This window comes from Eulemur rufifrons, chromosome 20 (genome assembly GCF_041146395.1).
Source record: "Eulemur rufifrons isolate Redbay chromosome 20, OSU_ERuf_1, whole genome shotgun sequence".
NCBI lineage: Eukaryota > Metazoa > Chordata > Mammalia > Primates > Lemuridae > Eulemur > Eulemur rufifrons.
The window spans coordinates 28,419,866-28,435,596 of record NC_091002.1 but is presented as its reverse complement, the minus strand read 5'-3'; the positions used below and the strand labels follow the sequence as shown (position 1 = coordinate 28,435,596).

Genomic DNA, 15,731 nt, shown 5'->3' with positions numbered 1-15,731 from the left:
GCTCCTCCCAGCGTGTTGCACACACCTGGGTTTCCACCGTGCTCCTGCCAGGAAGGCGCTAGGAAGCTGGCACCTGTCTAAGGCTCTGCCTCTGCTGTCCTTCTCTGTTCTCTGTTCACTGTCCAGCATGGTGTGCTGCTTGGGGTCCAAGCAGCTGCTGCTACTGCTGCTACTGGGTGAGCACCCATCTCCTCCCCCAACCCAGGCCTCTTTGTCCCTGCTCCTCTGGGATAGGGTGGGAGCACAAAAGAGTGATTCCGGGGAAAGCCAGAAGCATGCAGGGTGCTGGGGAGAGGCCAGTGCGCGGGGTGTGGGGATACCTGGGAACCTAACCCGCTGTGTGGCAAGCATCCCGCCTTTGGGCCCAGCTGAGCCACCCCCCTCCCAAGTCCAGCCTTGGTACCTTTGCCCCACGAACCTCCCCCTATTGTTTCCCTTCTCCCAATACTGTACCCAGCCTTCCACCCTCAGTCTTGGGGCCTCACAACTCCTTACTCAAATCTTCAGTGTCTGGCATCTGCTGTTCCACCTCCCACTGCCCCTTCCCCACCTGGGGTATGGGGAGGGTGGGTCACTTTATGGTATGTGATGTGGAGAACAGAATCTGGTAAAGGTTTAAAGCAGATCTTGGAGCTGCGATGCACTGATTTGAGGGTGGAGACAGGGTAAGGGCGCTCCTGGCAAGGAAGACAGGTAAGCACTTAGAGGCAGGTCCAAGACCTCAGGTGACACTAGGTGCTGTTAGGGACCTCTCTGAATCCACACCCTGGCAGCCAGGCCTAAACGGGCTCTCCAATGGCCAGAGCCCTTGATCGGAATCCGTCTTTGGCTTGGCTGGTGGTGGTGGAGGGGCGGGAGGAAGCCAGAGTCCAAATGGGGCAGGATGAGTTAGACCCGAGAGAGCATCAGAAAAGACTGAGGCGAGAAGACACTGGATGCAAGGGGCAGGAGGAGGCGCACAATGTTGAAAAGGAGAGAGTTCAGTCAAGTCTGGTTGGCAAGAAAAAAAAAAAGAAAAAAAAGAAAGAAAAGGAGAGAGAAGCAGAAAGCTATAGACCCACCCAAAGGGTCTCCGTGGGGGAGGTGGAGGAGGGGAGCGAAGGCAAGGCCAGGCTTCCCAGCGTGTCAAGAGAGGACAAGGAGCGGCCGCTGTCCTCAATGCCATGTCTGAGAAGTCTCCAGGCCCCCATCAGGTAGGGCCCGTGAGGGTGGAAGAAGCCCCGTGGACCTCTCTGGGTGTGTGTGGCCATTCTAGGGATAGAGGTGGTTCCGAGAAGGCCACGCTCGGCCTCAATGCGTCCCCTCCAACCCTGACGTGTTGCAGAGACCCCCAGAGCCCGCGCCTGCCTATCTTCGCGACAGAGAGACGGTCAGCGCCCGTCAGCCACGTCTTTGGGCCACACTCTGCGTCCCTCGGGTTTTGAGCGCCCCCCACCTTCCGAGAGCGTGGCCTGGGGGCGGGGGTGAAGTGTGCACGAAGGGCGAACAGAGAATTGCAGCCTGCCCGCTCCTCCACCAGGGTCGGCGAGCCCGACGGGAGAGAACCGATGCGTGGACGCCGCCGAGGCGTGCACGGCGGACGCGCGGTGCCAGCGGCTGCGCACGGAGTATGTGGCGCAGTGCCTGGATCGGGCCACGCCGGGGGACTGCCCTCGCGCCCGCTGCCGCCGCACCCTGCGCCGCTTCTTCGCCCGTGTGCCGCCCGCGCTCACCCACGCGCTGCTCTTCTGCCCGTGCTCCGGCCCCGCGTGCGCCGAGCGCCGGCGCCAGACCTTCGTGCCTGCCTGCGCCTTCCGGGGGTCCGGCCCAGCGCCACCCTCTTGCCTCCAGCCCTTAGACGCCTGTGAGCGCAGCCGCGTCTGCAGGTGTGCGGGGAGGCGGCGCAGGTGCGCACGCGCAGTCGGGCGGGGGCCGGGCGGGGCCGCCGCCCACTCACCGCCCTCCCCGCGCCGCGCAGGCCCCGCCTCCTGGCGTTCCAGGCCTCCTGCGCGCCCGCCCCCGGCGTCCCCGACGGCTGCCCGAGGGATCAGGGTCCCCGCTGCCTGCGCGCCTACGCAGGCCTCGTGGGTACGCGCGGCTGGGACGCGGGCGCGGGCTGGGGCTCTTCAGGGGATGCCTCCGCCTGGGTGGGCCAATGACCCCACCCTCGGGGTCCCTGCAGGCACCGCGGTCACCCCGAACTACGTGGACAACACGAGCGCGCGCGTGGCGCCCTGGTGCGACTGCGGAGCCAGCGGAAACCGGCGTGAGGAGTGTGAAGCCTTCCGGGGGCTCTTTACAAGGAACCCCTGCTTGGGTGAGGGGCCTGGGCTGGGGTGGCACTTCCTGCCCCCTCCCAAGCCGCCTGGCTGGTGGTAGGTAGGCCATGTTGGAGGTGAGGAAACTGAGGCTCTTTGCGGCAGCCACGCACGTGCACCCCCAACCCCCTGCTGCCGTCCTGCCCCTGGGGAATCCGCGGACAGCTGTCCCCGAGACCAGGTCGCAGACCTTAAGTAGAATCCTAGGTGTGTCAAGGCTGACGCTCCTGCGGGAGGGAGGAGGCGAGAGTTAAAACAAGGACCTGGAACTGAACGAGGCGAGACTCCTACTTCCACACTTCTGAGGGGATTTCATCCCCCGGGCACGCCCAAGCCCGCCCGCCGCCCCCCACAGATAATCTTGCCTTTCAGGGTCAGAACAGCTCGGTGGTCTCGGAGTTACGGGGCCTGAGTTTGAAGCCAGATCCTTCCACTTACTACCTCTGAGCCTTTTTGTATTCAGCTGTAAAATGGGGATAATTGTTACCCTCCCCTGTGAGGATGGAAGACTACACAGTTTGAGTTCCTCTTAGCACAGCTGTCCTTATATTGTTATTCCTCCCATGCACCCTCCATCTTAAGGAGTCAGTTTTGCAGCCACCAGGAGGTCTCTCAGTTCGTCCCCAAGGGTCTGGGTCCTATGCTAGGGTTTCCCAGCCAAGCCCTCCCTGGACCCATCCCTCCATAGATGGTGCCATACAGGCCTTTGACAGCGGGTGGCCCCCAATCCTGCAGGACCAGCTGGAGCCCCAGCCCGTCCCAGAGCACAGCCTTCTGCAGGTAGGTGCAGGGAGGGGATGGGACCGGCAGTTCCCCACTGTCTGCTTCGCACTGTCCACGCCAGGTGTGCCTGGGTAGAGGCGTGAATGCCCAGGATGGGGGTGCAGACAGAGTGCTCAAGTCCACACTCTGTCCCATCCCCAAGGTGTCTTCCACAGACAGGTCCCAGGAGGGGAGCTCCCTGCTCTCCATCCTCCCCGTCCTGGCCTTCCAGGCCCTGCTCTGACCAGGATGGCAGACCTTGGACACCACCACCAACTGCCCCACTCTGCCTGGGGTACAGGGCCACATCTGTGGCCTGCCACCCCACTGAAAAGGGACTGGCTTCCCTCCCAAGCTGGCCTCCATGCTCTCGCCCTGCTGGCCTTTATAGGTCTGGATACCTTGTGTGCCTGTCCCCTGGATGTAGGCTGGGGGCTTGGCTGCAAAGCCCTGGCCTGCCTGTCAGTAGGTGTCTTGGTGGTAGGTCCCTTCCTCCACAGACCTTGAGACAATTGGGGTCTCTCACAGGGTAGGGGCAGGAAAGGGTCACTTTTGCAGCTGAGGCCTCCCCAGAGCCCCAGATCTCCTCGAGAAGGTCAGGACCATCCAGACTCCCAGAATTCTTTGTCTCAGACTCCCAAGCAGATAACACCCTGAGGAATTCATCTGACAGACTCGTAGGCAAGACTCCCTGCAGCGCTGCAGCCTCCCAGGGCACCCTCCCCGCTAGGCATTACCCACCGCTGAGCCACCTGCACCCCGTGGCTAATGTTGGCCGAGTGCTTCCCATCTGCCCCTGCATGGCAGCGGCCCTGTGGCCATCTTCCCCCGGTTTACTGCAGCAGAAGTGGCATATATGGTGCACAATAAACCCACGTGCCCAGACTGACCTTGCTTTCTTGTGACCTGTGTCTTGGGAACCTGGAGACCAGGATCTGCTGCAGAGGGTGCCCCTGCTGGCCTGTGTGACCTTAGATGGCCTCAGAACCTCTCTGGGCTCCTTCCGCTATCACCTCACCCACAGATGCTGAAATGAATCAACTCTCAGGCCTTAGTGGTAGGGATTTGCATTGCTTTTGTCTATTCTTTTTCCTTCTCTGTTAGTACTCAGATAACAAAACTACATTTCCCAGCCTCACTTGCAGCTGGGGTGGCCACGTGACACACACTGGCCAGTGTGGACCCAGCGAATGCCAAGGGCATTGTTAAGTTTGGGGAGGAGAGGGCAGAACAATGGGGTCAGGTACTAAGCCTTCTACCTGTTTCCTTCTTCCTCAAAAGCTTGGAGACTCCTGATGAGTGAGGGTTAGTGGGGCTCCTGTGTCCCTGGGCTGCTCCTTCTCAACTTACTAAGGTTTGGCAGGAGCCACGAAGTAGGTTGAAGTAGAAGCTGTTGCCATCTTGCTCAGGGACCGCCCCCCCCCCCCCCCCCCCCGGGCCAGTGCAGCCCATTCACTAGCCACTAGGAACGGTAGTTGCTAACCCAGCTACAGCTGCCCCCTTCTCTAGAAAATTGTCCTTCCAGAAATACCTTATAGGCTACATTCTGCTCCTAGAGGTGGCTGCAGCCAATGACTGATGCAGGGGTACAAAGGGCTGGCCTGCCTGCTTCCCTCGCTCACAGGTTCCATCATGGCATGCGAATTCCTGTCTTGGGCTTGGCTTCTTGAGATCCTGACCCAAGACACAGGGGTTAGGTACAGATCACACCGAAACTCAGGCCTGGGGCTGTCCTGATTGGAAAAAGAGCCACCAGTCCAGCCAGAGTGTGTACGTAGCAACTTACACCAAACCCACAGACACTGCTTGTTGGCAGCTGTCAGCCAGCCTCCCAGCTTGCTCCCAGCTTGCAACAAAACAGATCAGACCGGCTTGAGCATATGTCTGAGCAATCTGGGCTTCAGGCACAGCTGTCTCCAGGGGTTTGAATGATATTGGCCCTGCTGGTCTGTGCATGGCTTCCCTCATCTGCGAGAGGGTAAAACTGCCAGTGTCAGCTTCTGGTTTACAATCTCTCCCTTTAGCAGTCTTGGTAGGGAAAGGCACCTCTCTTTCCCAGTGTTCCTGACTGTCCAGGCAGGACCCTGCTGGGCCCAGCATGGGTTATATGTGTCTTTCTATGGCCTGGAGAGTGATATCAGCCCACCACGGTCACATGAAATGGGAAGGAGAGTTTTCCAAAGAAAAAGAAGGTGTTGGGCAGAGTGAAACTCAGTCAAACCCACTCTCGCTTTATGAAGAGGAATCCTCCCTACCCCTACACCTGTGCAGGAACTGACACCTGCGAGTGGGTGGAGGAGAGATGGGGTGTGTGGTTGTGTGCCCTGCTCACCACAACTGCATGGTAGCCCAAACACAGAATCAAATGTCTGCTAAATGATTCTCCTCATATGGAAGTGTGTTGAACTATTTGTCATATTTTTTACTAAAAAATTTTTTTCTTTGTATCCTAATTATTCCACATCTATTTGCCATTTTTGACTCAGTTAATTAGAGTCAAATATAGGCCTTAAAAAGGTGGAAATGACTTCGAATAAAAATACAATTCTGGATAAAAAAGTATAGGTATGTACCTTCCAAAAGATTGGGAAGATAAAGAGAACAAAATCTATTTTAAAATTGTAAAATTGCTTCATGGCTGCTGGTGGTCCCAAAGATATGTCCACCTCCCAATCTCTGGAAGCTGTAAATATTACCTTATATGTAGGCAAAAGAGTAGCATCTTCTATGGCAAAGGTGTGGTTAGGTTATGGATCTCGAGAGGAGAAGCTTATCCGGGCCCTAAATGCAATCCCATGTATCCTTATGAGAGCCAGGCGGAGATGTCTAGAGGGAGACTAAACTCACACACACAGGGAAAGGTGACGCAAAGGACAGAGGCAGAGATTGGATGGTGCAACCACAAGCCAAGGGATGTCAGCAGCCACCAGAAGGAAAAGGAGGCAAGGCACAGATTCTTCCCTGGAGCTGCCGACACCTCGATTCCAGACTTCCGATCTCCACAACCATGAGAATAAATTTCTGTTGTTTTAACCAGTGAAGTTATGGTGATTTGTTATGGCCACCCAAGGAAACTAGTAGAGTTGTCTAAGATTGTTCGAGTTTGGTTTCTCTTACTTCTACCTAAAAAGGTTCTGGTTTATACTGGTGTTAAGTGTGGCCAGATGCCTCAAGGCTGAGTCCAGCTGTGACCCCCACAACCAGGAATGGATAGTGTCGTGTTCGTCCACGTCTGTGTCAGCCTTTGTGTCCTGCCAGGGAGCTGTCACTGCATGCACAGGCTCTGGGAGGCTGCAGTCCCAGCCCTGAACTACACCTCTATGACTGGGTCTCTGTTACCTGTTGCCAACATCAAGCCCCAGCCGGCAGGTGGCTGGAGGTGATGGAAAAAGGCAGGTGCTCGAAGCACTGGTGGATTTGTTGGTGGAGAGGTCATGGCTCATGAATGCTGATCCTGGCGTGGAGCCCAGTGTCTACGTGCAGGGCTGAGGTGGAAACCACTCACTGCCCACCAAGCAAGTCAGGCCAGGCCAAGCTCACAGAACCAGCTCATTTTTGCAGGAAGTGTGGACATTGGTCAGTGAAATTTCCAGAGGGCCAAGAGGATGGGCTGTGCAGGGCTTTAGGAGCAGTCCCTCAGCTGGACAGCGACTTGTCAGTGAGCCCGGCACACACACCTATGAATGGAGGCAGGAACACGTGGCCCTGCCTTGCCCGGCTGCAGGCCCGGGAAGGCCTGGGTTGAAGAATATCTTGGGAAGCTATTCTGCCAGGGACATGTCACCTCACACCCCAATACACCTCCAGTACAAGGCAGAATATACAGACAGAAAAATTAAGACGGGTACCCACACAAGAAAATAACACAAACTCAGACACTGAGCCCTCACAGGACAGGAACTAAGTGAGGACGGCAGGCCTACAGGATGTGCAAATGGGCCCTGGCAGCAGAGCCAAGCCCTGCCTGTGTCCAGGACACTTCATGGAGTCATCGGGATCATCTGGTCTCTTTCTTGTGTTGGGGACACAGGGTGGGAGGGAATTCCCGCCAGGCATGCTACACAGCTAGCAAAAGCAGCGCTGCAGGGCATGTGTCTGTTCACACGTGACCATACAGGCTTGTGAGGTTGGGGACTCAGATACCAGGAATGACATTGCTGCTGTTGGTGATGGAATTTTCCAGAATTTCCAGCTCATGGTAAAATTTATAGGAAAACAAAGTTCAGTCTTCCCTTGATTTACACAGTAGTTGCAGTTCTGCAAAACTATATTAAACCAGCTGTCAAATACTCTGTGTTTATAACAGGGTTAGATGCCACACTAAAATAATTAGAAACAGATGTTTTCATCTGCACAAATATCCAGCAAAATGTTTGAAAATCCTGTGGGACATGGGTCAGTTCTTTGCGGGGTGGGACAGTCTTGCACACCAGGGGATGGCTACCACCAGGCCCACCTGCTAAATCGCAGCAGCACCTCCCCCAACACTCGCCCCACGTATTTCCAGGATGTTCCCTAGGGGGCAGTGCTGTGCTGGCTGAGAACCACAGCCAACTCTCAACTCCTGCTGCTGCCACAGCCCGCTGTGCTCCAGCCACCCCAGTTGCCCTGCCAGCGTCCACACCCACGGGGCCTGCTGTCACTTCTGGGTCTCCGCACCTGCTCCTGTTGGGAATTCTCTTCCCCCAGACATCCGTATTCCACTCCCTCCTTCAGTCAGCTTTCTGCTCAGCTGTCACCTTATCAGAGTGGCCTTCCCCAGCCACACTATGTTAAGTAGCAACCCCCAGAGAACTTTCTAGCCCCAACCCTACTTTTACCTTTCTTCATAGAACTTATCTGACATTTTATTCATTACAATCTTCCCCACTAGACTGTAAACTCCTGAAAGACGGGGATTTTTGTCTGTTTTGTTCACTGCAAAATCTCTGGTCCCTACACTATGCCTGGCCCTGTTGTGCTCAATAAAAGTATGTTGAGTAACTAGAAGAATAAATCTAGAGGAATGAGAATTAACTCAGGCAGGGTAAGAAAACATCTAGTTCTATTAATAATAGTACCTTTGGTCTGCAGTGAATGCTCTGTTCCACAAAGTCATGCAGGGACCCAGGCTCCTTCAGCTCTGTGCATTACCACCTTCAACACGAGCCTGCAAGGTTGATGGAAAGGGTGGAGACTCAGAGACACTCTTAATGGCCTTGACAAGAAAGTGACACATCACTGGTGAGGACGAGTCACCTGGTTCCATCCAGATGCCGTGGGTCCTGCAATGCAGTTGAAGCTGTGGACTCAGGAGGAGGAAATTGTGTGGTGAGCATTTAGCCAGTCTCTGGCCCAGTTTGCTATTTTGGTCACCAAAATGCATTTTGCCGTTCCTCCCCCACATGGGACACAGGCACCGTCTCCTAGGGGGACAATTCAGGGTCCAATCCCATCCAGACCTCCAGGTGATGCAGTCGCCCTCAGGTGGCTCTTTAAAGTCCTGCAACTCTGAATTAACGAGACATCTTATGCACCCCTCCCTCCCACAGGCAGGGGTGAGAGCAGGAGAGCAGGCAGGATGCCCTCCCAAACCCTCCCGTGCGCGGAGGAGGAGGGTGACAGACAAACAGCTGTCACTGGGCTGCGGCACTTTTGAAATCCTGCTGTGCTCTGCCCTGGCGGGGGCAGTGGAAGTTGTCCTTGCTCAGGCCCAGTTCTGCTCTCTGAACCACCTGAGGCTGTAAGCCTTCCCTGGACACAGTTCTCACAACTATCGATCTTCCTGCCGGAGGGTGGTCTTCAGTCTTCTTCAGTGGTCACTGGGTTTTTTGTTTTTTTAAGCCCATGCTAATGGTTTCTTAAACTTACTACAGCTTTTACTTATTTCTTTTGTTTTCCAGGCAGGTCCAGGGTCAGTGACTACACTCAGGGTCCTTTCCTGGACACAGTTCTCAAGTCGGCTTTATTTCTTTGCTTCCTCGTCCACATACCTGTCCCTCAAGATGGTGGCCTTGAGGTTGCCGGGCTCAAGTGGGAAGACCACACCCTCCACCTGATGTTCACCACGAGGCCCAGTCACCGTGTCCCCCAAGTCTCACTGGTCAAGCTGCTTGCCTGCACCACTGCTTGCAGACTGGAAGCAGCTGGCTTTTCCAACACAGCAAGGCCCTGGGTTTCAGGTCTTCCCACCCTTTTCCCTTCCTCTTGTAAACTGGCTAATTCTTTCTTGAACTTGACACTTTCTTGGAATGCCTTGCCCAAAGCGGCTGATAACAGCCAACACATACCACGTTCCGTTTTCCCCATCTCCTTCCCTCAAGCCACTCAGTAGACACACAGTTTGCTTTCTAAGTTACCCAGCATAACAGCCTTAGCTGTCCTGCCTGCTGCATCTGTTGTCTCACTCACTGCCTGCCACCTGGCCACCGACTAAGCTAATGCCACATATTTCAGGTTTTGGTTACAGGTACATTGTGCTGATTTATGTATTGGTGACAGTAAGAAAAGCTAACTGGTGGAGCAAAGCCCCAGATCTCAATGAATCAGTAAACATTTGCTTTTCAGTGATGCAAAGACCAGCGCAGCTCTTGCTCATTAGGCAGCTGGCCTCCAAGTGGTGACTCAGGGACTCATGTTCCCTCCAATATCTTTAACACGTGGCCTCCCAAGGAGAGTCCCACGTGGGAGCATTTTATGCTCCAGGTTTGCAGTTGGTGTGCATGTTCTTCCAACATTTCATTGGCCACTGCCCAGTTTGGCCCTAACCTAACTGCAAGGAGGCTGGGAAATATTGTTGACTTGTGGATGCAACAGTAAAAGCTAACAGGTCTGGTAAACATACAGCATTGTCTCTGCCAGAATATCACCAGTCATAGGTTTTTATCCTGTCAGAAACTGCTGGTGCCTCCCACATCCCTCTCTGGGACAGTTTCAAGGTCCTTCCCAGCTTGGTTGCAGCCACCAGTCCAGCCACTCTCCTCCCCCACCCAGCCCTGAGCTCTAGGACAAGCCTCCTGCAGGCTCCACCCCTCCCCTTGGCCCCAGCCCTGGCCCCTGGTGCCTCACCACCCTCCCTACAGGAGCAACTGGCCTGCTTGTGTTTCTTCCTTTTTTTTTAACAGCCTCGTCCTTCTGGAAGGAACTTCTAGTACTGGGATCCTGCACTCTGCACCAGGGCACTGAAATGCACTACTCTGACTCCATGCTGAGGGCAGGAACCAAATAATGTGGGGCAGGGCATACAGGAGGCCCATAAACAAGGCTCTGTCAATGGAAAGCTTCATCAAAAAGTCAAGGCCAAGGACAAGGCTGTGGCCATTGGAGGATCAGACCTGTTGGCATACCTGAGACATTCACGAGGAGCCCACGAGGAGACAGGGAAGCTGACGGGTAAAGGGAGGCGGCTGAGCCACAGGACTCCCAGGTCACCATCCCACCATGGGGTGAGGGCAGCTGCCCTCTGGGCACACAAATGCCAGCATGGAGGCTCCTGGGAGTCTGCTCACAAGCTGCCCGGAGAGGTGCAGGAGGTGCCCCGGGGGCGGGGGGGGGGGGGGTTTACACCTTCATCTCCACGACTGCCAAGTGCTTCCTCTGAGGCAGTCTGAAAACTGATGGACACTTTTTTTCCTTTTCTTCAGGTTCTAATGACCAAAAAACAAAATCAAAATTAAACAGAACAAAAACCACATTTTTACCAGATCTACTTTTATTTCAGAAGGAAGTTTGTATTATAGTATTTACTTTTGTTTATATACAAGTTCTTCACATTTGTGTTTAAAATGCACAGACCTCCCTTAATCTCTTGTTCCTGCTTAAATTAGCTGTTATTTTACAATACAAAAAATACCAAAAAATTGCAGTCCTAAATGTATGTATAACACCCACAATCCCCAGCAATGAAATAGTTTACAATACTTACTCCATATTTACATGAGTGCAATAGATGCTAAATTATACATATTAACAAACTAGCTTGAATCCAAACAGAATAAAACAAAAAACAAAACAAAACAAAACCGTAAATAACTATAAAACAAAAACATTTCCAGAGCCAGAATTAGTTCAACGAAACAGGCTTCACTAGTGTTTAGAATGTTTTGTGCACAAATTCAGTTACTGAAATCGATTCCATTATTGCCTTTAAAAGAGAAGGCGCCGCTTCTCCTCTCCACTCCGAAGCATGTCCCTGTAGGCAGGGTGCTGCTGGTCTGAGCGACTCTCTTCGAGGGCAGTGTCTCTCGGTGGGCCTGGCTATCTAGACACCGTCACGGTGGCCTTTATGGCTGGAGCAGAGTTTGGTCAACGGGGTGAACATTTCAGAAGGGAGGCAGGGCACACCTCATGGACAGGAGGCCACTGCTGCCTTGCAGATTTAGTCCTCAGGATGGCCAATTCTCACAAAAACCACAAGGAAAGATCTCCCGGGATGACAGGGGTGTGAGGAGTCGGATTTTGTTGTAATTCTAAAAAGCTACTTTTTCATCTCGGTCACTACCCTAGCATTAGCTTAGGTTAGTAAGTGTTTAGTAAATATTTGTTGAACGAATGGATGAATGAATTAAATGGAAGGATCAAAGGTGTTCGTGAACATGACACCATCACCCAAGGAAGTGAATCAGCCCCCGACCCCCAACACACTCTGTTAAGCCGAAGGGGCGGGATTTGCACTGGAAGGTGAAAGGTCTCTCTCCTACCAGTAGTGCCCTGGTCTTTTCACTTGCCCCACACTCCCCAGCGTGTCTCCAGTCTTGTACTCAGACCTCATCCACAGATGTCCCATTATTTCTCTTTTGCTGGCAGTCTGTCCAGGGCTGCATTCCTCTGGGCCAGCTCAGACTGTGGACTGCCGTCCTCCCCATACCTCCTCCCACCTCTGCAGGGGGCCTCGAGGGGAAGAACAGGCTCCCCCAGCTGAGTGTAGGGAGGTGGCAGGAGGAAGACAACAGTTCAAGGGATATAAAACTCTCCATGGGGAAATGGAAGCTATTTAGCAACAAACTAGCCTCCCCACTCCCACCCCTGGTTTTCAGGATAATAAACTATGGTTCTGGGAAATGGTCATTAAAAATTTAGACAAAACTACAAAAAGGAAATGCAGCCTGGAGAACCCCTTTTTGGAAAGTCTGATTTCCACAGATTATGGTGTTTGAACTTTAAGGGAAACATTTCTCAGGACAAAACTGGTCATCCCTGGTGACCCAGAGTACCGAGAGGCTACCAGGGATTCGAGACGTGCTTGCAGAGTCAACAGCGACAGAGAAACTCCTGCTTCCCTGAGTCTCAAGTTCTGCTGTTTAGACAGATCCCTGCCTGCCTTGCACACGTGTTCCGACACAGTCCTGTCTTAAGCGTTATCTAATTGGTACCAGATGCACTTGAACACATCAACACGACGGGGCTGCTTTTCTTGGCTTTGTAATTAACGGATCAGGGCCTGAGGAGAAGACCTCTCAGAACTTGGGTACCCAGTACATGGCACAAAAACATCTTGGGCAAAACTCGGACATTATTACATTTAATAAAAATACATTAAGATATTTTTCTGTTTTATGTACATCCTGAATGTCTGAACATTCTGGACACTACTGTATAGTTATGTACAAGTGCAAGATCAATGTTGTCATGACGATTTTAATTTATACACAGGCTCTCCTGTGACACGAGGTCACCAGATGGTGACCCATTCCCTCTTGGTGACCGGCTCTCAGCTGAGCTCCTCGCACTCCCTGCCACTCCCTGTTTCTGCCCTGAGCCGGGAGGAAGCTGCTTGCTGTTGGCTGCAAAGGAGAAGCAGGTGGATCCAGCTGTTCTCCACTGTTGGAGCAGAAATTAAACTTCACTTGCTCCTTCCTTCCTTTTAAAAAATAAACGTTATCTTTTAGGAAAAAAAAAAAAAGAGACATAACCAGATGGCTGCGGGTCACGGTGCATGTTATTTCAAGGCATAGGACTAAGATAGGGAAGAGACTTCTTTGGCCAAGGAAAAATTGGTCCTTTGAACAGATAAGGAGGATCTTCCTTGCAGGAGGACAGTCCCCAGTGGCCCCCATCGTTTCGCTGAGGGGCCTGCGGTCATCACAGGGGCCAAGGGGCAGTCCGCTGCAGGCTCTTGGTGCGTGCTGTGTTCTGGAGCAGGGATGTGGGGAGCTCGTAAGGGAGGGGGTCTTTTCTAGAACCATCTGCTCTTTAACAATTACGTGGAAAAGAAGCTTCTTGAGAGCCGAGTCTCAAGGTAGAGGTGTTTTGTGCATTAGACAGTGTTTTATGGTTCAATTTCCTTGAAAATAACTTTCCAGGCAAATCTTCATGGGAGTGGGGTTAGTGTTGGGGAAGAGATAATGCTCCCTCTCCAGGCATTGCATTTAAAGGTGAAATGCCGCAGTTTTTGCTCTTTTGAGTATTCTGCAAATTCACAAGCTTGAGTGCTGTTATCCAGAGGTCCGTGCCAGTAGGGTAATGCTGAGAATCCCGGTTTGACATCGAAGAGGGACCCTGGGAGGCTGCTGCATAACGCCAGAATACAGAGCACCATAAATGGGGAAAACGCAACGTCCAGGCAGTGCCCTGTGGGAGAGGAGCAGGGGACTGTCCCACCCTCTTACATTTGGTCATCTTCCATTTGGCATACGGTTTGCCCTCCTTGTCCATTTTTTCCCATGTGCTTTTCATCCTTGTCAGCATTCACTGCCCTCCTCACAGCCACCACTTCCATCTGGGAGGAGGTTGGTGGGCCAGGCCCCTCCTGGGGAAAAGAGGGCAAACAGCTCCAGGTCCTGCTCCAGGCTTTAGGCAAGTTCTGCCCAACAACGGGAGGCTGTCCCCCTCCTGGCATCTGACTCCACCCAGCCTGAGAATGACCCACAGCACCGAGCAGGCTACAGGAACAACACACGGTCACTCTTTGATCCAGGGGTCCCGAGTACTCTCGGTGCTCTTTTCTGCTCAAGGAGACACATGACATGAGCGAGTCCCTTCCTCTGTGGTGTCCTGGAAGGAGGAGGCCGGAGGGCTGATCAAATTCAGGCTTAGGGTGACACCGGGGTGGGGGTTGAGGGGCACCTTCTTGACAGTGTCCTTTTTGACAATAAAAACAGGAGCTTTCACAATTAGTTCATTTCTGCTTTCCTCTCAGTCCCTGCTGCTAGGTCAAATGTTCCTTGGGGTGAGAAAATTCTTTCCTGGATTGCAAATTAGATTTTAGAAAAAGAGCAGATTGCCAATGGTAGCTATTTAAATTTTACAAGAATGTAGGAATGCAATTATGTAAAAACTTAGGCTTACTAACTTTCCAATTGCTAGATCTATTTAAAGTCTAGGCACTTAGTGTGTGTGTATGTGTGTGTGTTTGTGAGAGAAAGAGAGAGATGTGGAGAGGGAGAAGGAGGGGGGAGAGAGAGGGGGGGGAGAAAAGAAGAGAAAATTTCAAATGGATTAAGACTAAATTAATCACATTGCTACAGAAAACTACTACATCAGTTTACATTCGAAGTAACAGCTGACCTTGACATTTAAAATAGCCCCCTTCGATCCTAGCTTGATACGACTCAAAAGAGATGGACCATTATTAATTCTCAACTAGAAAAAAGCTACTCCTTGGAAGAGAGATATCTGCCTAAATCGTGCAAGAATAAATAGCACATCTTTTAAAAAAGACAGCAGGCTTCAGATGAGAACAAGTTAATTCATCTGACTAGTTTTTAAAAGACCATGTTCAAGAACAACTGATGACTAATGTCTACTTGTAAACACTCCATCTTTTGTTTTTTGCACAGTTGAGACAGTCCCAAGAACGCTGTCCACAAGTGAACCTGAGCGTCACTCCTTGTTCTCCACTGGCTCTACACCGGCCCCTCCGGCAACAGCCAGCTCATCCCTGGACCTGTGATTCAATCAAGTATTTCCTATGCAAAAGTAAAAGATTAGATGGTGAAACACGGATGGGAGAAACCGTCAAAGAAAGCTTGTGATCATGCAGGTGAGTGGGATGCTTCAAGGGTCTCCAGCCTTCCGCCCTGAACCGCACAGCCGTTCCCCTGCTGCGCCCTCCCCTGCAGACGGCTCTGGCGTGCCACACGCTCGCTCGTGTGCGGGAGAGTCCCTGGCCCCAGCATCAAATGCAGGTCCCAGGCTGTGCGGGGGGCTGCTGCTTCCGGTTTCTCACCGCTCCTGACTTCTCTTTGTACACTATTGGCATCTGCTGAGAAATGTCCACCAGGGCGCTGGCCACGGCAAGACCTTGGGGGAAGCCACAGGGGGAACACATGTTAAGGAGCAGCTTGTTTTATTTTGTTTTTAAAAATAATTTTAAAATTTCTTTTTACATTCCCATGGAGCTAAAAAAAAAAAAAAGGTATGCAGGGGAAAGTCTTAACTTCCCTCCTGTCCCTCTCTCCACCCGCTCCAGCTCCAGGTAAACTCTGCCATTGGTTTTTATATATTCCTTCAGGGTTTACTTATGCAAACACAAATACATATTCTCCCTTCCCCACGTCTGACACACAAGGTGCAGCTTTGCTTTTCAGCAGACCAACCAAAGTGCTGCCTGGTGGTGGGACACACAAACGACACTGCAGACACGCTCTAAGTGCTCGATTTCCCCTGCCTGCCTCCAAAGGGTGCCTAGAAAGAGCAGTGCACTTTACGATGAAATCTAGATTCATGCCACATCACTCAGTCAGCATTAGTTAT

General features: G+C 52.5%; 2 protein-coding genes across 3 annotated transcripts in view; one reads left to right on the top strand and one right to left on the bottom strand.

Moving 5' to 3' along the window:
• The first annotated feature begins 127 nt into the window (after positions 1 to 127).
• Positions 128 to 3,303, top strand: GFRA4 (GDNF family receptor alpha 4). The gene is made up of 6 exons (XM_069496171.1): positions 128 to 176; positions 1,520 to 1,865; positions 1,958 to 2,067; positions 2,162 to 2,296; positions 2,986 to 3,077; positions 3,223 to 3,303. The coding sequence occupies exons 1-6, from the start codon at positions 128 to 130 to the stop codon at positions 3,301 to 3,303; spliced, it is 813 nt and encodes a 270-aa protein (XP_069352272.1).
• A 7,458-nt stretch (positions 3,304 to 10,761) lies between these two features.
• Positions 10,762 to 15,731, bottom strand: part of ATRN (attractin) — a 138,449-nt gene continuing 133,479 nt past the window's right edge. For both annotated transcript variants that reach the window (XM_069496339.1, XM_069496340.1), the window contains exon 29: positions 10,762 to 15,278. In XM_069496339.1, the coding sequence (XP_069352440.1) occupies positions 15,154 to 15,278 (125 nt within the window). In that variant the 3' untranslated portion in view covers positions 10,762 to 15,153. The remainder of the gene's footprint in view (positions 15,279 to 15,731) is intronic.